We start from the raw sequence: 22,511 nt of genomic DNA, 5'->3' as shown, positions 1-22,511 counted from the left end.
CGGGAGGCAGTGGAAGACAGGAGTGCCTGGCGTGCTCTGGTCCACGGGGTCACGAAGAGTCGTACACGACTAAATGAGTAAACAGCAACAACAAACAAATTTTGCCCTTTTCCCCTTATGGGGTATCCAAGACCCTGTGGGTTCCCTATTGGTAGGAGAAAATAACAGAGGCCATCCAGAGAATATTGAGAAGCAAAGCAGCTAGTAAGCCTGATCTTTACTGATCTGTTGCAAAAGGGTGCTCCCCTCACAGGCAGGAAAGGAGGAGGACCCAGAACCAAGGTGTGCCTGCCCTTATATAGACATTTTAAATTCCCTGCCCTGGAGCTCAAGACCACCCCTCCATACATCATACATACATCACAGAAGGGGTGTCACCCAAGACCACTCCCCACAAACATCATACCTACATCACAGTAAAGATGGTCTGAAACAAAAATTTGAATGTTGTTGTTTTTCCTGTCTGCCAGGTTATCTGATAATGCCTTATCTGATTGGGTTTCCTGGTAGTCTGGCCATTCCTTTGAGATGGTGCTTACCCAATTCCTGAGACAATGGGAAGGTTCCCTCACTCCCTCCCTCCTTGCAGAGAAAACATTGGGTCAGTTTGGGAGTCAAAATGGTTTCAGGACAGTCTTCCTGTTTTGATCTATGTACGTGCTTGCATGGTACAGTTATGAACTTTTATTATATAGATAAGACCTTAATTTTTTTTATTACAGTGGTTCACCTCAGGTGCCAAAATATATTGCGTAGGGTTTTCGTGTACTTAAGCCCAAGGCCCTTAAGCAAAGGAGGACTGGCTTACCCTGCCATACACTGAATAAATATAGTGTAATATTTGTGGTCTGCAGAGGGGGGCCCTGTAAGTCCAGGATTTGAAATAATTTAGGGGTGCCATTGACAGGATGTGTATACCATAGCATCCCAGATCATATGGAAGAAAGTCTCATCAATTTCAGTGGAAGCAATGTGAGGGACATTGTGGCACTGCATTAATTCCTCCAGAGTAAACACCACCTATTAATGTACCTGCCAAAGGGTGGAAGTTGACTAAATTTTACACACAAGTAGGCCCACTGGATTTAATGGAGATGACAGAGGCGGTATACACACTGCTGTTTACTCTAGCTCCTGTATGCTTCCAACGCTGGTGTTTGAAGCATGACGTCTGCCATAATCCATATGTCTTAAATGTACTCAATTTAAGGGTGGAAATGCTTCAAGGGGCGTGTTATGGGCTTGGTTTGCAGATCACACTAAGCCAAACCATGACTCAGCATCAACACACAAGTATGTGGGCTCCTAAGGAAGAGATCCCGGACACTTTGCTGCTCCCTGGTGGTTCTGCTGTTGGGATGAGCTAAGCTAAGCTAAGCACAGTGTGTAGTCTGAACCCAGGTATGTGGGTTAGTTCTCCCAAACAAACCACAAACCATAAACCATAGGACAAGCCTTGGCTACAGCTCTTGGTTTGTCTGAAGAGAGCCAAACCATGAGCTTAGGTTTATAATAATAATAATAATAATAATAATAATAATAATAATAATAATAATTTATTATTTATACCCCGCCCATCTGGCTGGGCCTCCCCAGCCACTCTGGGCGGCTTCCATAAAAACCAAAAATACAATAAAATATCACACGTTAAAAACTTCCCTGAACAGGGCTGCCTTAAGATGTCTTCTGAATGTCAGGTAGTTGTTTATCGCTTTGACATCTGCTGGAAGGGCGTTCCACAGGGCGGGCGCCACTACCGAGAAGGCCCTCTGCCTGGTTCCCTGTAGCTTTGCTTCTCGCAATGAGGGAACCGCCAGAAGGCCTTCGGCGCTGGACCTCAGCGTCCGGGCAGAATGATGGGGGTGGAGACGCTCCTTCAGGTATACTGGACCGAGGCCGTTTAGGGCTTTAAAGGTCAGCACCAACACTTTGAATTGTGCTTGGAAACATACTGGGAGCCAATGTAGGTCTTTCAAGACCGGTGTTATATGGTCTCGGTGGCAGCTCCCAGTCACCAGTCTAGCTGCCGCATTCTGGATTAATTGTAGTTTCCGAGTCACCTTCAAAGGTAGCCCCACGTAGAGTGCATTGCAGTAGTTCAAGCGGGAGATAACCAGAGCATGCACCACTCTGGCGAGACAGTCCGCAGGCAGATAGGGTCTCAGCCTACGTACCAGATGGAGCTGGTAAACAGCTGCCCTGGACACAGATTTGACCTGTGCCTCCATGGACAGCTGTGAGTCCAAAATGACTCCCAGGCTGCGCACCTGGTCCTTCAGGGGCACAGTTACCCCATTCAGGACCAGGGAATCCTCCACACCTGCCCGCCTCCTGTCCCCCAGAAACAGTACTTCTGTCTTGTCAGGATTCAACCTCAATCTGTTAGCCGCCATCCATCCTCCATCCGCCTCCAGACACTCACACAGGACCTTCACTGCCCTCACTGGTTCTGATTTAAAAGAGAGGTAGAGCTGGGTATCATCTGCATACTGATGAACACCCAGCCCAAACCTCCTGATGATCTCTCCCAGCGGCTGCATGTAGATGTTGAAAAGCATGGGGGAGAGGACAGAACCCTTGAGGCACCCCACAAGTGAGAGCCCAGGGGTCTGAACACTCATCCCCCACCACCACTTTCTTAACACGGCCCAGGAGGAAGGAGCGGAACCACTGTAGGACAGTGCCCCCAGCTCCCAGCCCCTCAAGACGGTCCAGAAGGATGTTATGGTCGATGGTATCAAACGCCGCTGTGAGATCCAGCAGAACTAGGAAACAGCTCTCACCTTTGTCCCTAGCCCGCCGGAGATCATCAACCAGTGCGACCAAGGCAGTTTCAGTCCCATGATGAGACCTGAATCCCGACTGGAAGGGATCCAAAGGTTTGGATGACAAACTTAGCCAAGCCACAGCACAGCTCAACACAACAGCTGAGCAACCAGAAGTAGAGCAAAGTTACCTAAAACAATACAATATATATATATATGCAACCACGGCCCCTTGAATGCTATTTGCCCCAAGATGGAAAGAAGAAAATGTCCTGACAAAAGAGGAATGGTGACAGAAACTACTAGATTATGCAGAAATGGCTAAGTTTAACAGAAGAATAAGAAATCAAGATGACAAGTTTTTAATAAAGAATGGAAACTGTTTATTGAATATTTACAAGACTATTATAAACAGATTAGCAGGATTAATGTAAAAATGTGCAGTGATATAAAACATATATTGAATATATGGGATAAATAATGAATAGGTTTGATTCAGAAATGCAGTAAAAAATATAAATGTAAGGAACCACAGAAAGAGGGGGAGGGAGTCGAAATATGACACATGCCGTAAGTTGCTTTTTAATAGGTTTTGCTTTTGTTTGTTGTAAAATGAATATTATAATATATTTTTTAAAAGGAGTAAATTCGCTACCATCTCTTCTGGATCCTGTGTGTGTTTGACTTGTCTTAGCGTAGCATGAGAACCAGGCCATTGAGTCCCAAAATATAGAAGCCTCACATGCTTTTGATCCCATATACAACCACACTAGAGCCAAAACTTGGAATGTGAGTGATTTTTCAAAGTTTGGTGTCAAAACCCGACTTGGGAGTATATTTAAAGCCTAACTTTTCAGCTTTGCTGATTAACTTCAAGGTGGTCATAGTGAAGTGTTTTAAGTTTTTCTTAAACCCGTCAGCAGTGCAATTCCTTGCATGCCTTCTTAGACCTAAGTTCCACTGAGTTCTGTGTGTATAGGATTGCAGCCCAAAATCTGTACAGGAGAGCAATGGTTGGGAAAATTCAATTGGAAGGATCAACTTTAACTTTCTTTTTGCAGGAAGATCCGAGTTCAGAAAATGTGCACGAGAACATTCCCTACAAAAACCTGTTTCAGTTTTACATATCGGCCTCCTCTTTTACACAGTATGCGGTTTGGTTTTGTAGCTCACCCCTACGCCAAACGCTATGCTACGTGCAGTTTCTGGTGCCTCCTGAGCTGCAACTTGTGCCAGAAACCCTCCCTGCACTCCTCGCAGATATAAGGCCTCTCGTCCGTATGGGTGCGCCGATGACGGATGAGGTTCGAACTCACGCTGAATCGCTTCCCGCACTCCACGCACGCGTAAGGCTTCTCTCCCGTGTGGGTCCTCTGATGCTGGATGAGGGCAGAGCTCTCGCTGAAGCGCTTGCTGCAGTCCCTGCATTGGTACGGCTTCTCTCCTGTGTGTATCCTCTGGTGGGTCAGCAGGTTGGAGTTCTGGCTGAAGCCTTTGCTGCAGACAGTGCAGGTATAGGGCTTCTCCCCTGTGTGGGTGTTCTGGTGCCTGACGAGGTCCGAACTACGGCTGAAGCCCTTGCCACACTCATTGCAGATGGTGGGCCTCGCGAGGGGTCTTTGCAGAGCCAGGAGGTCCTTCAGCCTTTCAATGCCTTCCTTGCACTGGGACGATACACCAAACGTCCTACTAATGGCTGTGTTTTTACTCTGCTGCCTCCCTGGCTCGCTCTGGCTCTTGCGGTCTCTTTCCTGACTGCCACTGTCCAAAGTTCTCCTCTGAGAGTGTTCCTCTGCCCCCTGGGGATCTGTTATTATGGGGTCTTTCTGGGTAAGGCTGCCTTCCTTCCTTCTGCTCGCCATTATTTTGTATCCTGGAAAGAGAATTCAGCTATCAGCAGAATATATCTAAGTGGGGTAGGAGAGCTGGGGGAGAAATAATTCACACCTGACAACCAATGCTCCCCTTTGGTTTCTGATAGTACATGGGTAGACAAGTCTAAAAAGCCCGGGACACAAATTTTCAGAGCCCTCTAATGTTGTCTATGGTGGCTCATTTACCAGAAGTCATGTATTTAGTGTTAACTCTGGAAGCTTTATGGGGACGCGGGTGGCGCTGTGGGTTAAACCACAGAGCCTAGGACTTGATGATCAGAAGGTCGGCGGTTCGAATCCCCGCAATGGGGTGAGCTACCGTTGCCCGGTCCCTGCTCCTGCCAACCTAGCAGTTCGAAATAGATACCGCTCCGGCGGGAAGGTAAATGGCATTTCCGTGCGCTGCTCTGGTTCGCCAGAAGCGGCTTAGTCCTGCTGGCCACATGACCCGAAAGCTGTATGCCGGCTCCCTTGGCCAATAAAGTGAAATGAGCGCCACAACCCCAGAGTTGGTGACGACTGGACCTAATGGTCAGGGGTCCCTTTACCTTTTACTGGAAGCTTTTTAATGTGAAAGGCATCATTTTCTAATTCTGAGAGATACCCAACTGGGGCACGTCGATTCTAATTGCAGTACAGCACTTGACATGCCGTGGTGTTTAAGTATTATATAATATTCAAGAGGTGATACACCACAGGATTAATATTTGACACTGTTGCTGCAACTGGCAATAGTGTACACACACAGGAACAGGGAACCGTGTCCCAAAAGCAGAGTGGTCAAGTGAGACTGAATTGGCACACTCCTTGCCACCAGCACCTCTCTGAAAACATTTTTTTGTGTGCTAGAGTCCAACAGGAGAATTTGTGTTATTAATAATATTCAGTCTAGAGTTATGAGTGAGTCCAACCCCAGGTCTGGCTTTTCAGCCACACCCAGGACCATTTGTCTGTTGGGTTTCTCCTGTTAGAGTGGAACAAAGGTCTATCCAGGGAACAAAGACTGATTGTTCTGCTTGTCACAAATTATGATATAGTGATGTGAGGTAAAGGTAAAGGGACCCCTGACCATTAGGCCCAGTCGTGACCGACTCTGGGGTTGCGGCGCTCATTTCGCTTTATTGGCCGAGGGAGCTGGCGTTTGTCCGCAGACAGCTTCCAGGTCATGTAGCCAGCATGACTAAGCCGTTTCTGGTGAACCAGAGCAGCACACGGAAACGCCATTTACCTTCCCGCCGGAGCGGTACCTACTTATCTACTTGCACTTTGACGTGCTTTCGAACTGCTAGGTTGACAGGAGCAGGGACCAAGCAACGGGAGCTCACCCTGTTGCGGGGATTCGAACCGCCGACCTTCTGATAGGCATATCCTAGGCTCTGTGGTTTAACTCACAGCGCCACCTGCGTCCCTCTGATGTAAGGTAAGGGTGTATAAAAAAAATAGGGGATTGCACAACAAGCAGAAAAACACAAACGAAAACTCGATTTCAAAATATTTTTGAATTCAGCCTTGATTCTATTTGCAATAAAGACTAACCTGCCGGCTTGCTCCCCCCAAATACCCTCTGAACAAGGGCATGTTGAGATACAGTCTGGATGCATGTCAAACCCACCAGAGCAACAGCAGTCAGCCCCCACCCTTGGCATCTGTAAAATGGTAAGAATAAAGCTACCTTGCAGAGAGATAGAGAATTCAGTGCTTTGCACTTCATTGTACTGTACAGCAATGAAATTAAACACCCACGGCCACCATGGGAAAGGAAAAACATCAACCCCCAGTCCTGACACTTCAGGAGTGTGGCTTGATTCAGAGCATAGTGAAATGATGAGATTTGGGGGGTGGGCTGCTGCAACAGCTTCAGATTTTTGTTTTTTTGTTTTTTCATATGTATTAACTGAAATGCATTTTATTACAATGATTGCAAATGCGGCACTTTTCCCAGAATCCTGTCACTGACAATAAAGCACATCTGATAAAAAAAAAGAGTTTTCTTCCAGCAGGCAGAGTCCGCTATGCCCACGAGTGTGATGAATTTCCGAGCAGCATTTGAACTATGAGCAACAGACAGGCTTAGATATTATTGTGTCGTGGTTATGCGAGAGAGAAGACAAGGGTGCAGCAACTGGGATAAATTAAAAACACCATGAAAAACGGGAGGGGAGGTCAATAAAACCAAAGAGAAAATTATCATGTATTGGAATGTATTTTTGGATTTAGATATATAATAAAAAAATAAAAAATGAATCAAAATAAAAAAGAAGGCATTCCCAACCTTCACGTCACATTTGCAGACTTCTTTGTAACGCAGAGCTGAACAAAATTGCGCATGGGACCTGAATAATAATAATAATAATTTATTATTTATACCCGGCCCATCTGGCTGGGTTTCCCCAGCCACTCTGGGCGGCTTCCAACAGAACACTAAAATACAATAATCTATTGTTAAAAACTTCCCTAAAGTTAGGTAGTTATTTTTCTCTTTGACATCTGGTGGGAGGGAGTTCCACAGGGCAGGTGCCACTACCGAGAAGGCCCTCTGCCTGGTTCCCTGTAACTTGGCTTCTCGCAGTGAGGGAACCGCCAGAAGGCCCTCGGCGCTGGATCTCAGTGTCCGGGCTGAACGATGGGGGTGGAGACGCTCCTTCAGGTATACTGGACCGAGGCCATTTAGGGCTTTAAAGGTCAGCACCAACACTGGATTGAGCTCGGAAACGTACTGGCCTGAAGCGCTGCTTTGCCTCTTCCTCCTCCCTTCCCGGGCCTAAAATTTAGCCAGGCCCAGAAAACGCCCCCGTGGGGGGAAGAAAGAGCCTTTGACAGAAGCTGCTAAGCCGAGTATCCCTGGAACTCCCTTCGCCGGGGGGAAGAGGACTTGTTCGGAGAGCCGCGAGAGGATTGGCAGGTAGAGGGAGGAGTGGGGCGGGCTTTACCCTGAGACCCTCGGCAATGATTGGAGGAGACTGTGAGGGGGGCGGGGCCAGCTAACACGGAGCGGAAAGAGCGTCTTCGCCCCGCGCCTGCCTGAGGGGGTTTCTTCTTCTTTTTACTGCTTCCGGGTCAGCGGCGCTTGAGCTTCCGGAGCGCTGCTGGAGGGCGCGCGGGCCGGGGTCGACGCCGGGTCGGTGAGTGAGGCGGCGGCAGGGGCCGGGCAGGCCTCGCCCTGTGGTGCGGGGTCCGCTCCGTCTGGCCTCCGCGGACGGCGGAGGCGACGCCGCCGGGGAGGGGCGCTGGTGGGGCTGGTGGTGAGCGAGAGGCGACCCCAGGGACCCTGCATGGGCGGTGCGACAACCCCCAGCACCACCACCTCTGGGCGGCCTCTGGGGGCTCCAGCTCGCCTCTTTCCCAACCGCTCGTTTCCATGCCCAAAAATGTCTGCCACAACAACAATTGTTGTTTAGTCGTTTAGTCGTGTCCGACTCTTCGTGACCCCCTGGATCAGAGCACGCCAGGCACTCCTGTCTTCCACTGCCTCCCGCAGTTTGGTCAAACTCATGCTGGTAGCTTCGAGAACACTGTCCAACCATCTCGTCCTCTGTCGTCCCCTTCTCCTTGTGCCCTCCATCTTTCCCAACATCAGGGTCTTTTCCAGGGAGTCTTCTCTTCTCCTGAGGTGGCCAAAGTATTGGAGCCTCAGCTTCAGGATCTGTCCTTCCAGTGAGCACTCAGGGCTGATTTCCTTCAGAATGGATAGGTTTGATCTTCTTGCAGTCCACGGGACTCTCAAGAGTCTCCTCCAGCACCAGAATTCAAAACAACACAACAACAGAATACAAGCAACAATACAACAACAGAAATCCCGCCAAGCTTCTGTGTTGTGAATACAGAGATCTAGGTGGCTATAGAGAGAGAGAAGTATTCAAAATGTACATGGGCGTAGGCAGGGAGGGCATTTCCCCCGCATCAAATAAAAAAAATACTTAATTCAGAGATTGTAGAAAGATTTTGGGCAGGTTTTTCTGAGCACTTGGAGTCTAAAGAAAGGACTGTAAATTAACTGTTGTTGTGAGAGTTTATTTCAAATCTGCTAGACAGAGCCAGACAGAGGATGACGACAGGTGGTGGTCCTGTCCCCCCAACATAAAACCCGGCTATGCCCATAAACATGTATATCCTTATATGTCAAGTTACATAGGGAGCCTACATGTGAGGCTATGCCCATAAACATGTATATCCTTATATGTCAAGTTACATAGGGAGCCTACATGTGAGGCTATGCCCATAAACATGTATATCCTTATATGTCAAGTTACATAGGGAGCCTACATGTGAGGCTATGCCCATAAACATGTATATCGTTATATGTCAAGTTACATAGAGAGCCTACATGTGAGGCGAGGGTATGTGGCGATTATGCGGCTTGCATTGAAATACAAAAGGTAACGCAGAGGCAGTGCTTGTTAATTCAAAACCGCAAGAGAGTCTTGTTGCCTCTTAAACGTTTATGATGACATGCTTTGTTTGTGTGGTCTAGAGCCCATGTCATCAGGTGCGTCAAGTGTTAGCCCAGGTTAGCTGGCGTAGGCGCTTGGGTGTAAGGAGTGAAGCGTGGGGGAAGCAAAATACAAGAATGCAAACTGACAATTATGTTGAAAACTTGCATATGTGTAAAGCACAGTGATAGTCACAAAGGAGTGTTTGATGAGAACACAAACATTCTGGCGTTTGTAACCTATTTAACATCTGTAATAGGATGAAAAAGACTCGCCACAGAGACACACTGGTCCTCAAAGCTATTCTTCAGGTGGCATGTTAAGCTTGCTGCTGAAGAGTTCTGGGAATCTGAATTCTTTCTCATTACTTTGTGATCTTTCAGTTGGTCTTAACTGAAAGGTGTTAATTAATCCTACTGCTATTTTTGAAGTGTTTTCTAATTAACCAACAGAGCTAACTGGCACCTCAGTCAGCTTACACTAAGGCTATTGGAAGATGTTTTATGTAGTAATATGTCAAATGGTGTCTAATGCATCCCTTGCATCAGGTTAACAGTGAAGCATACGTTTTTCTTCTTTTAGTAGAAGTGCATCTTGGTATGAGCAGTGATACATGGCATGCATGTAATGTGTGACAGGGAAGGGATGCATCATGCATTGTGACTAAAGTGCTTTCACCCAGAATACATTCAAGAGTTATAGGCAGGCAGTACAGCTGTCTGGGAGCTGGCAGAACTAGGCTGTTGAATGCTTCTTGTTTGTTTCTCGTGGCTTGATAGCTATTCCCTTGCAGCACACCTTCTGGGAATTAGTGGTTTATTATTTATCTGTTTCATCTCATTCCTAATTGGAAGGCAGTGTCAGTCACAGCAGTGTTCCACAGTTGCATGTTTTTCTTGCTCCCCTTTCTACCCAAAATGGGGAGTGCATTTGTCTGCTTAGTTGACTTCCATCTTATATACAACCCTCTGTAGTTCTCTTGGCCACCTGAGTTGAGTAAAAAAGAAGAAATGCTTCTGACAGTATTTTATGTGTCACTGAGACTGCAGCATCTATCTCTAGGTTAAGATACTGCAATGTGTTATATGCCTTTAAAGATGGCTCAGAAACTGCAGCTGTGCAGAATTCAGTGGCCAGGTTTCTTATTGGCACAAGTAGTTTCTGAGCTTAGTTCAAAATGCTGGTTATGACCTAGGAAGCTTGGTGCTTCTCTAGACCTTAATACTTCAGGGACTGCCTCTCCTCACATGGACCATTCTTCCCTCTGCGTTCTTCATCTAAGGCCCTTCTCCATGTGCCCCCTCCAAGGGAGGTGTGGAGGGTGGCAACAAGAGAAGGGGCATTTTTAGTTGTGGCTCCCCTTTATGGAATGTTCTCTCCAGGGAGGCAAGCCTTGTGCTGTCTTTGTTCTCACATGCTGGGCAAAAACATTGTTATGAATTTGGATCTAAATTTTCAGCTTACATTTTAGTGGGGTGGGACCTGTGTATATAGAGATACATACAGATAGTTTATTTTAGGTTGTTTAGTCCTTGTTTTTAATGTTAATTTCTGTAAGTTGCTTTGAGTTTCTTTTTCAAAAAGCAACTAATAATAATAAAGTGTGCCTTGTGCCACCCAGTTTTTCATCTTGTTTATAAAAACAAATTACTGAGATGATGCTTGCATCACATATACTATAACTTAATAGCCTTGGGTGCTACTTGTACACTGACAGCTTGCAAAACTGGAGCAGATTATTGAAATTAAGGTGACTTCCTGAATTGAATACTTTTATTCTGGTTGCAAAATTTGCAGGGCCTTGCATTTTTTCTTTAAAATTTGAAACCCTTCTAAAACAAGAACAAGAATGATGAAAAAGGAAGCACAATGTATTTTAAAAGGTGGCTAGTCTAGGATGTAACACTTGCACAATAGATATGATTGCATCATGCAGTTTGGTTTCACGTTTTGTTCTTCCAAACATGCAAATAATGCAACCGGATTCTCCATATAAAAGGAGTTCTGCTGCCTGCTGCCACAGTGTGCCTTGAATGTCTGCTATTTTTTCAGTATTGTTGCATTGCATATGGACTCTGTTGGCAAAATATTGAGTGTTTGGCATGCTTATAGCCTAGAATGGGTTCCACACAGATTTTTGTTGTGAAGTGCCTGCCCCAAAGTCATCCTGCATGAGAAAAACAGTTACAGTAACCTGCCAAAAAAAGCAGAGAACATCCATCGAGAATAAGCTTACCACCAGCCCCCTTCCCAGCTTTAGATGCTAGTTTCCCCTTGTATTCTTCCAGTTCAATACCCTTAGTTAATCTCCATCTTCTTATCTTTTTCACACTCTCTCTCATGTTGTCACTCAGTTGTTTCTTGAATGCCTTGGTACTCATACATTTTGGCTACTGAATGCCAAAAACCCAGAAGTAAGTGTTCCAGTTTTTGAACTTTTTTTGGAAGCCAAATGTCCGACCCGGCTTCTGACTGAGTGCAGGAAGCTCCTGCAGCCAATTAGAAGCTGCACCTTGGTTTTCAAACGTTTCCAGGAGTCAAACAGACTCCCGGAACGGATTAAGTTTGACAACCAAAGTACTGTACCAGTGTACTTGGCTAACCAGGTCCCTTTAGAAATCATGCCTCAGGTCCTGATTGTTTTAATTAGCTGTGCACTGAACAATTCAGAAGAGGCCATTAAAAAAACAAACACAAAAACTCCTCCACTGTTCTGCTTCTGTTTATCTCTAGATTATTATCCCTGTGGTCAGGGTCCTGTTGCTTTAAAAAACAACAACAGTACAATGCCTCTGTTGACTTTTAGGTCCTAAATACTGCAGGTTATCAATATTGAATTTTCCAGTGCAGAACCTCCTACTCACTTAGGTTTCAGATTCACCCATTTTGCAGTTTGCCATACAAACCATATTGGTTTACTGTGACCTCTGTTTTATAGTAAAAAAATACCCACCTGTTCTCTTCCCATTGCCACAGTAACTTCTCACAGAATGATTTTCAGCCTTCTGTTTGTAGTGAAGTTGGGTGTAAAGTTGTACAGGTGTTGGATGACCTGTTTCTTAGCAAGTGAAAGGAAGATCAATACCAAGCAAACCCACTACACACAGTGACCCAGTGCTAATCTTTTAAAGCTGTATTGAGCCTGACTGGCCATCTTAAGAACTGTTGCAGCATGTGCCTCAGTTTGTTCCAGCCAAAGTATTAATATACCAGTCAAATAATTGGCCTTTCTAACCCAGAATTGTCAATGACAAACCTAGACAGCATCTTAAAAAGCAGAGACATCACCTTGCCAACAAAGGTCCGTATAGTAAAAGCTATGGTTTTCCCAGTAGTGATGTATGGAAGTGAGAGCTGGACCATAAAGAAGGCTGATCGCCGAAAAATGGATGCTTTTGAATTATGGTGCTGGAGGAGACTCTTGAGAGTCCCATGGACTGCAAGAAGATCAAACCTCTCCATTCTGAAGGAAATCAGCCCTGAGTGCTCACTGGAAGGACAAATCCTGAAGCTGAGGCTCCAATACTTTGGCCACCTCATGAGAAGAGAAGACTCCCTGGAAAAGACCCTGATGTTGGGAAAGATGGAGGGCACAAGGAGAAGGGGATGACAGAGGACGAGATGGTTGGACAGTGTTCTGGAAGCTACCAGCATGAGTTTGACCAAACTGCAGGAGGCAGTGGAAGACAGAAGTGCCTGGTGTGCTCTGGTCCATGGGGTCACGAAGAGTCGGACATGACTAAACGACTAAACAACAAAACCCAGAATTACCCCCTTTGACTGGCTGGGGCTCTCTAAGCCTAAAGCAGAGATATTTCTTAGCTCTGCTCTGCTATTTTTTCAAAAAGTATAGCTCAAAATGCATAGGGCATTGGATTTGGAAGGGGCAGTAGCAAAGTACTAGAGCACATGCGTCATATGCAGATGATCCCAAATTCTATCAGTTAAATGGGCAGAACAAAAACCTATCCAGGAGACCACATAGAGCGGCTATTGGTCAAAATAGACCATGAGTGGAGACTCAGACCCTGAATGCCTGACTGTCTGGTGCTTGGGACTATTCCCAGTCCATGCCTTTTGGCAGCCCTTGGGTGCTTTTGCCCAACTGCAATATGTCCTTGATGTGATTATGCCTCTTGCATGCCTGGGTGAGGTAAGTTGTGGGGTATGTGCACCTGAGTGTATGGAAACCTCTTGGTTTTGCATAGCTAAGTCACACCTGTATCCACTTCTTGCCTCTGGCATCCCCCACCCTTGGCACCCAAACCATCACTTGATGCTGCAGGAATCCTGTGCTGGGCGAAATGTAACAAGATGCCAAGTCTTTTCTTTTTCACAATTTTTATTATTAGTGGGTGTCGTTCCCTTGAACTTCCGTGCGCTTTCTTCCTTTTTAAAGCTTTCTTCTGCATTTCTCTTTTGTCTCCACCACAGGCAACATTGAGCATGTGAATTAACCCAAGGAAACTTGAGTTCCAGTATGTGGTATATTATGCAGAGCATTCAGAGTAAATATTCTTTGTCGGAGCGCTTGATCCGGACTATTGCAGCCATCCGATCCTTCCCGCATGACAATGTCGAAGACCTTATCAGGAGGGTATGTTGGAAGACTACAGAGATGTTTTAGCTCTGGAAGTTGTGCTTTGGAATCTCCTAAAAACCTCTGTATGTCTTGGTTCAGTTATATGGCTCAGCTACAGTCCTAGGCAGGATTTCCTTTGGGCTGCTGTTGGTTTCACTTTTAAACCAGGGTTAATGAGTTTAAGAGGTGGGGACCAATCCTGTGCATCCACGGTAACATATGGTGCATCTTTCTGCAAACTGCCTTTGGGGTGAGGGAGAGAGAGACACGGCTTCATTGGTGTAACACTTTGTTTCCCCTATGGGATGGGATGGTAACCATTCATTTTATACTTTTATAAAAGTAAAGGAATGCACTTGAGGCCACTATAGTAGTAGTAGTAGTAGTAGCCACTATAGTAGTAGTAGTAGTAGTAATAATAATAATAATAATAATAATAATAATAATAATAATAATAATTTATTTGTACCCCGTCCATCAGGCTGGGTTTCCCCAGCCACTCTGGGCGGCTTCCACAAATACCAAAAATACACTAAGATAGGGTGGCATTAACCTGCTTCCTGTTCCTAGTGAACCTAGAGCAGAACAGCACTGTCTGGGAATGGCCAGCATGGGCTGCTTTTGCTCCATTAGAGGAGAAAGATCTCCTTATTTCCCTTTAACTTCTATTTCCCCCTGCTTTTCTCAAGCAGGCCAGAACAAATGTGCTGTGCTGTAACTGACCACACAGATACCAGTGGTTGAGCATGTAATAGACACTTGAACTGAAGTTGCGCTCTGTGAAGTATGCATTATGTCATACAGCCAAGATAGCCCAGATCTTAGATCATCTGTACATTGTGGCCACTGCTGTATTTTGGACTGCAACCGTAGGGATAAGAATCCTCCTTTCTGATGGGTGAGGTTATGTCGGCTGTGGCTGCTTGCTAACCTGCCCTTGATGCATCTTGAGTGTAAATCTAAACTACTGAATATTTTTAGAGTGTATGTACAGCAGACAGCTTACAGTGAATAGAGGCAAGTTTGGAAGAGCATTGAAACAATTTTACTGGCCACAAACCTGTTCCTTGTTGCCCACAAATCTGGGGGAGTCAAGAGGTGATCCATGTGGATTTGGGCTCTATAAAGGAGAAAGGAGGATAGATGTTAATTTTAGTCTCAGTGTTAATAAGTATTGAATAGTGTTCCTCAGACCAGTTTAAATGTGACATTTCTGATATTCAAAAGAATATGTAGTCAGTCTTTAACTCCAAAGGGCAGTGCTAAGACTACTTTAGTTTCTGATTTCTCAGCACTTGTAGTCACAGAGCTCCACGTTAGGTTTGATTGATGCTGCCAACTGCTTTGCTATATTAATTCCCAGGTACTTAGTCTGCCAGAAATGTACTATAAGTCAGCCTGTTGGCCAAAGAGCCCATGGAAGCTGATATGGTTCTTGATGTTTGTTTGCTATCCTCGTTCTTCCTCTCCCTGCTGTTAAATAAAATACAGTATAAGATAGTAATCTTTCCAGAATGCACACAGTAACAGAGTGTTGTACATAAATAAAAGTAGCTGGAGGCTGGGGCCTGAATCTGTTTGGTAAGACAGAAACACAAGGGAAGGGAAAAGAAGAGGGAGGCCTGTTTGGAGACGCCAGAGTTAAGAGATTAGCTTTTTAAAGCAGGTGTTTGAAAATACAGGTGGTGACCATTTTAGGCAAGTTCAACTGACATGTGACCACCAACTTGCGGGTACTTTTGGACCCAGAATAGGACAGAATGGGGACGGAGCGGGCTTATGCCTGTGGGGGCCAGGAACAGAACCCCCGTGCAAAACGGTTGTCTCCTGTATATTATAATTCTCTCCGGGAGAGAAGGGGGAAAGCAAGCTTTGGCTGAAGGCTGGGGCCAGCTGATCACTTGATTATGGCTTCTCAATTTACCGTACATCTGAAGTACACAATTGAACACTTCAGGTTCAATTGTCACTCAGTTCCCCTGAGTACAACCTGTGTTGCTAGCAATAAAATCCATTTCATTAAATATGAGCAATCCATACAGTTCCTTGTGACATGAGGAGACCCCAAGATACTGGGTGTATGGAAAAAGGCCACAGTCTGAACCTGAGCTCCTTGTCTTGTTGGATGTGTTCTCCATAGTAGAGTCTAAAGAGGAAAGAGGGATGCCGATCTTTACTTTCCTAGCTTCCTCAAGCAAATGGAGCAGGCCTTGCAGGAAGCAGGTTCTCTCCCATTTTTTAGCCACCTTTAGAATGCTACAGCAGTAAATAAATAGCTGTGAGAGTAATAAATATGAAGAGACTTATATGGATTTGGGGTTTAGATTTTTTGGCTTAAATCACAGAGACGCACCATAAATGTGAAGTACCCCAATGTACTTAATCCGTTCCGGAGGTCTGTTCTTAACCTGAAACTGTTCTTAACCTGAAGCACCACTTTAGCTAATGGGGCCTCCTGCTGCTGCGCCGCTGCCGGAGCACGATTTCTGTTCTCATCCTGAAGCAAAGTTCTTAACCCAAGGTACTATTTCTGGGTTAGCGGAGTCTGTAACCTAAATCGTATGTAACCTGAAGCATATGTAACCCGAGGTACCACTGTATTGCAAAAGTTATTCATGATCCACTGAGATCAGAAATAAATAAGCTGGCAGAACCTCTCTTACTGTGCTTTCCCGATTTGTGTTCTTCCAGGGAGCAGATGTTAACTGTATGCACGGTACCCTGAAGCCATTGCACTGTGCTTGCATGGTTGCTGACGCCGACTGCATTGAGCTGCTCTTGGAAAAAGGAGCTGAGGTAAGAAGAGCCTATTTAAGAACAGATCCAGCAAACATGACAGATGTGAGGGGGTTTGTAGAGCACTTCTGAATGTTCAAAGGGGTATCCTTGTGATAGACCACACACACACACACACACACACACACACACACACACAGTATTACATATCGCACAACTAGATTGAGACATATTCCTTTAGGTGCAAGAGCTAGGAGGGGGAAAAACAGGGTTTTATGTGTTTTCAAAGCGGTTTGCCTTCTGGGGGCTGAGGTCGAGAGGTAAGGAAATGTGCCATTTTAGAAATCATAAGGTCAAGCCCTCTTGGGCATAGTGAATGGCTTGCACAGTTGTTGGGATCCTGACCATTATTTTGAATAGGTGGCTGGAGTTTAGCTCTCTGGCTCAAAAATTATTTGCCTGATTGATTGACATGGCCCAGTTTATAATAATATAATAATATAAATTTATTATTTGTTCCCCAGCCACTCTGGGCGGCTTCCAAGAAAGATTAAGAATACATTAAAATGTTACACATTAAAAACTTCCCTGAACAGTTTAGTCCTGTGCCAGTTTGATCATCTGTTGAATTATGGGCAGTCTGGGGTTTTTTTTGGGGGGGGGGGTTGCTGCCCCTCATTAATAGTCACATTCTCTTGTGTGTGTGTTTCAGCATCGCCTTTAATTCTGACAAAAGTTTTTACAGGTAGGAAAATGACAAGGCCACGAGACCAAATGCGTCATCATTATCATCCTGGGTTTTAGAATTCCTAAAATGAGATTATAAAAATAAGATTATCAAATCTCAGTGGCTTTTAGGTTTGGATCCAAACAGCTGTCTATGAATAGAAGGGCTCCTTCTGTCCACAGAAGGCTTTTATTTATTTAATTTACAAAATTTATACACCACTTGAATGTAAAAAAAAAAACACCCCACCCAAAAATCCCAGTTCATGGATTCTGGTGGTAAAGTGAAGGGAACAGATTTTCTTCCATTTCCCCCTGCAGCAACCCCCCTGTCCCCTTACTGTTCTCTCTGGTGTTACATCATTTCAGAGCAGACATTTGAAAGTCTGGGTCCAAGTTAAGTTCTCAAGGAATTAGTGAAATCACACAAGTTGCCATCCTTGTACAGAGCTCAAGGCCTGGAGAACATAGTAAGCTTGCCTGTGCTGGATTACAACAAGCCTTCATCTCCTCCAGCATTCTTTCTTTGGCAGTGGTTAGTTCAATAGCATCCCTCCTGAATCCCTGTTGTGCACTGCTTAGAAACTGCAGTGACGGAATTATTTAAATAAATATTGGCCCCTGGAATCTCACAGAGCAAGATGGGAGGTGGCCATTCCCTTTTCGTTTGCTGTTTCTAAAAAATAAGGGCCAGAGCAGCAGCATGATACAGTGGTACCTCGGGTTAAGAACTTAATTTGTTCTGGAAGTCCGTTCTTAACCTGAAACTGTTCTTAACCTGAAGCACCACTTTAGCTAATGGGGCCTCCTGCTGCCACTGCGCCGCGGCTGGACAATTTCTGTTCTCATCCAGAAGCAAAGTTCTTAACCCGAGGTACTCTTTCTGGGTTAGCGGAGTCTGTAACCCGAGGTACCACTGTACTTGAGAGTTTTCTGCTTCAGAGGAAACTCATTGAATGGGTCCGGTATTAGAGTGATGATCATGGGACAAGTGTTTTGGCTGATGGGGATTGCAATGGAATGATTCCGCTACCCATCTTTCTTAGCCAAGTTTTGGTCATTTTCCTCTTGCCGATAATAAACTCCACAAACACATGAAGAATCCCGTTTCTGCTTTTTCAGGTCAATGCCCTTGATGGCTACAACCGAACAGCACTTCACTATGCAGCGGAAAAGGACGAGACCTGCGTAGAGATCCTATTAGAATACGGGGCAAATCCAAATGCTCTGGATGGCAACAAGGACACGCCACTGCACTGGGCCGCCTTCAAGAACAATGCTGAATGCGTCCGAACACTCTTAGAAAGCGGTGCCTTTGTCAATGCTCTGGATTACAACAACGACACCCCCCTGAGCTGGGCAGCCATGAAGGGAAACCTGGAGAGTGTGAGCATCCTTCTGGAATACGGGGCAGAGGTCCGGGTGGTCAATATGAAGGGGCAGACCCCGATTTCAAGGTTGGTTGCCCTGCTGGTCAGAGGACTCGGCACCGAGAGGGAAGACTCCTGCTTCGATCTCCTCCACAGAGCCGTAGGACACTTTGAGTTACGGAAGAACGGCACGATGCCCCGCGAAGTCACGCGGGATCAGCAACTCTGCGAAAAGCTCACCACCCTGTGCTCCGCCCCGGGCACCTTAAAGACCCTGTCGCGCTATGCTGTGCGCCGCAGCCTGGGAGTCCAGTTCCTGCCAGATGCCGTGAAGGAGCTCCCTCTGCCAGAATCTCTGAAAGAGTATGTGTTGCTTAAATGACAGCTAAAGCCTCGCAAGTCTCTGTTAAGAGCTCACTTTGGTTGACTTACTGTGCAGCTCCTTTCCTGGTGCTTTCAACTGACTGTAGCAGCGATATGAAGTAGTTTTTTTGCAGATCTGTGTGTAACCGCACAGGGGATACTGGTTCTGACATTGGCTGGTGGTTTCCCTTAGTTTCTCATTTTTTCCTTCTTTTCTTCACCGAGAGAGGCTGGAAGGTGTAATGTCTGGTTCTTGAGAAAGAACCCTGCTCTTCGCCTCCTGCAGCAGTTCTTCTCTGAATTCCTCGATCTGATTTCTCCTGAGAATCTTTTACACAAAGGGAAGGTGGAGCCACGTATCAGGCTGGAGGAGGAGGTGGGGAAGGCACAAAAGCCGAATTATTGGTGACCTTCCTGCTTCTAGCCTTACACTCTTGAGTCAGCAGGCCTGTCTTGCCATTTCATTTTCTGCTGCAAGGCAAAGTGGCTTGATGGATTGGAGCAATGGCAGCCCTTCTCTGTTACACTGCCCCCTTTGTGTCTCTCCTATCCACTCATCAGATTGGCAGGAGAGGGAGAATTCTCTCCAAAGTAGTGGATCATGTTTTGATACTTTGGCCAGATCTTCATGTGCAGCAGAATGAAATTCCACAACAAATCCCAAGGTGGTAGTGGACTGTCTCACTTCAGACTGTAGGTGGAGAATATGATTTGTGAATGGCCCTTGGTTGGGAGTCAGGTTGAGGAACCAAACCCCTGCAAGTAGAAAACACACGCCTCAGGGCAACAAGTTCTTCAGCAGTCCTTTATTTGCTGTCCGAATGTAAAGTGATAATGTAAAGCAAAAGCAGTGTGCAGGTTCAAACCGACACTCTGAGATGATAATCCTCCTTTCAATCATGTTCTCCTGCATGTTTAGATCCGCCCTTCATCGGAGAAGGGTTCAGCTGAGCCCCAGAAAGCAGGCCAGTCAGACTAAATCACAGTGAGTTTTTTCTTTAAAAAGTCAAGTAGCAAGATAGGTACAAGAAGTACATGTATGAGATTTGTACCCTGAATGATAAGGAAGTTGGTTGCCGCCTACATAGTGTGCTCGTGTATCTTATTTATGGCTTTAGAGCTTAGTAAGTATATTCTTCAGTCTCCTTGCAGTTTGAAAGGGTCTGTTTTGAGCCTCATTGAACTACAGTTCCCATCATCCCTGGCCATGCTTGCTAAGGCTGATGAGAATTGTAGTTCAGCAGCATCTGGAGTGTCATAGGTTTATAGCATATTCAGTTAATTTCTGGTTTGCTGTCACATTACTCAATTTCAGCTGTGCTTTACTGTGTTTTCCTTAATTAGCAACAGAGTGTTCACGGGGTAGGGGGTATTTTAATACTTAAAACACTGCTGCATTAAAAAAAACCTCTAAAGGTTTCAAGGTGTTTCCATCCATCCTTTAGTGTCCAAGCAACAGTAAAGGTTTATTACTACCTGCAGCTATGAATCCTGCATTTATTTACAGCAAATTGATTAGAGGACAGAAGCAGCATCTGAGCCCACGTGCTGTCGCAAATCTCCCAAGGACCAGCTTTTGTTTGCTCAGTCCAGTTCTTTAACTTCGATAGCTGACACACAGGGTTTCCCGATTGTAAAATTATAGCTATCTTTCAATTTACACTCTAGGATAACCTAATTTCCTTAGATCACGAGGAAGGATGGATAGCCCAGTGATACTGTTGCCTGAAGGCCCAGCTCCCTCTACTTTCAGCCAAGGCTTAAAAATGAAATGAAATTTTCTGAGGATAGGAGATGCTTCTAGGATTCCCTTACATCCCTCAGGATATCGCTGTTGGTTGGGTAGGGAGTGTGAACTAATTCTGAGCAGTGAATGCATCCAACTGGGCAGTGTGGGATTGCTCCAATCACTTGGTAAAATGAACAGTGTCCTAAGCCATGAGTCAGGTGGTTAAAAGGCTGTTTCATATAAGGAGAGCCATAACCTTATATGGAGCTGTAGTTCTTTCCATTCACAGGCAATCCAGAAACATTGCACCATACTTTTAAGAACCACCGAAATCATGTCTTCCTTATAACAGTGGCAATGCAGTTGCCATCCACTCTGGGAACACCTCTCTCTCATTGAGTTAAGCCTACCTGAGTACATGCTGGACAGTCAGAAGCCACATATTGGGAGGAACAAATCATGGCATGAGCTCAAAATTCCCTTTGCCCAAGTGTTTGGTTGCTATGGAGGAAGAAGGTTCATTAGGTGAGCAAATAACTTGTGTGGAGTATTAAAAGTTTGCTAATTAAAAATGGTGGTGTAGAAGCAATTTAGCTTGCAGTGTTTTCATTGTGAGAGTGTCATGCTGCTGGTCTCCTGCTATTTCCTCTTGCCATCTCTCCAGCAGATAGCTGTCAGATTGCCGCACCACCACGAACCCAGAAGTCTTTCTGGTGTGCACAGTATGGCGTAATACAGCAACTAACCTGGGTTCTATTTAATGTGGAGTGGGTTTTGCCAAAGGAAGAGGAATGACAACATCAAGCACTTCCCTTTTCAGTAAGGATAAGTAGCTGGGAAGAAATGTATACAAACAGTTCCTGCCTCTATCATGTTCTGGAGTGATTTGGTTTTTTTTTAAATTGCGCATCTAACACCACTGCCAGTGAAACATTTCCCTGAGTTTTACTGTCAGTTTTGTAAGTTCATTAAAGGTAAAGGAACCCCTGACCGTCAGGTCCAGTCGCGGACGACTCTGGGGTTGCGGCGCTCATCTCGCTTTATTGGCCGAGGGAGCCGGCGTACAGCTTCCGGGTCATGTGGTCAGCATGACTTAGCCGGAGGCTAGATTGGCATTTTCAAAGTAATTTGCTGTTTTTCAGGTGTCTGTTTTTACATTTTTTTTACTAGGGAAAAGAATATATACAGACAGCACCGTCCAATATGGAAGACAAAACTCCCTCATGTACAGGCACATATTTCTGAGTGCACATGCAAAAAAGGGGCAAGGATTAGATGCAGGGGAAAAGAGAGGAAACCCTCATTCAACAACTGCCTGAGGTACTTAAGACATAGTTACTAAAATTTACTTACTTCAGTCCTCCCACCAGATGAATTGCAAGAAGGCCTTTTCTGCTAAGGAACTGACTTGGAGGGCTGCCTGCTGCTGTTTCCTCTACTTTTTGGAACTTGGTAGGAGACACTGCCTGGTGGAAACCTTTTTGTAATTATTTCCCACCGTTGCCATTTCATAGGGCTACTGTTACTTTATTATGTGTGCATTTTATTTCCCTCTGTGTGTGTGCTAAAGGAAGCCTGGAGGGAGTGAGATAACCAGGAATGGGTTTTCGTGTGTAGGAACTGCAAGTTCCGTTCAGCCGTGCCACTGAATTCCTTTAAGTGTTGGCTGTATTTTGCACCAGCTTTGGGGTAGTAGACTTTGGGACTGTAGTCAGGAACAAACTAGAATCTACAAGCCTGAAGTCTGCCTTCCTGTTGTACAGTTGCAGTTTGTAGCTAGCCGGGCCATCAATTAGCAGGTTGGAGAATAAGCATATAGCACTACAGTGGTACATCTGGTTGCGAACGGGATCCGTTCCAGAGGCCCATTTGCAACATGAAAAGAACACAATCCGCAGCAGCGCGGGTTGCGATTCGCCACTTCTGCGCATGTGTG

At 45.5% G+C, this 22,511-nt stretch overlaps 2 protein-coding genes across 3 annotated transcripts; one reads left to right on the top strand and one right to left on the bottom strand.

The window, feature by feature from the left end:
* Positions 1-2,883: 2,883 nt before the first annotated feature.
* On the bottom strand, positions 2,884-7,635 carry LOC309362959 (uncharacterized protein). Its single transcript, XM_081899010.1, has 2 exons — positions 7,570-7,635; positions 2,884-4,638 (listed from the first exon to the last, which is right to left on the bottom strand). Exon 2 carries the CDS (start codon positions 4,625-4,627, stop codon positions 3,953-3,955), a length of 675 nt encoding a protein of 224 aa, XP_081755136.1. The 5' UTR covers positions 4,628-4,638; positions 7,570-7,635; the 3' UTR covers positions 2,884-3,952.
* Positions 7,636-7,693: 58 nt separating this feature from the next.
* Positions 7,694-21,164, top strand: ASB8 (ankyrin repeat and SOCS box containing 8). Of its 2 annotated transcripts, XM_081898970.1 has the most exons (5): positions 7,725-7,761; positions 10,867-10,952; positions 13,504-13,666; positions 16,343-16,447; positions 18,236-21,164. In XM_081898970.1, the coding sequence occupies exons 3-5, from the start codon at positions 13,550-13,552 to the stop codon at positions 18,863-18,865; spliced, it is 852 nt and encodes a 283-aa protein (XP_081755096.1). In that variant the 5' UTR covers positions 7,725-7,761; positions 10,867-10,952; positions 13,504-13,549; the 3' UTR covers positions 18,866-21,164. The 2 variants fall into 2 exon arrangements, with proteins under 2 accessions (XP_081755095.1, XP_081755096.1); XM_081898969.1 differs by lacking the exon at positions 10,867-10,952 and having other exon boundaries at positions 7,694-7,761.
* The last annotated feature ends 1,347 nt before the right edge of the window (positions 21,165-22,511 follow it).

This window comes from Podarcis melisellensis (assembly GCF_964234715.1).
Source record: "Podarcis melisellensis genome assembly, chromosome: 2".
Lineage (NCBI taxonomy): Eukaryota > Metazoa > Chordata > Lepidosauria > Squamata > Lacertidae > Podarcis > Podarcis melisellensis.
This window is presented reverse-complemented; position numbering and strand designations above follow the sequence as displayed.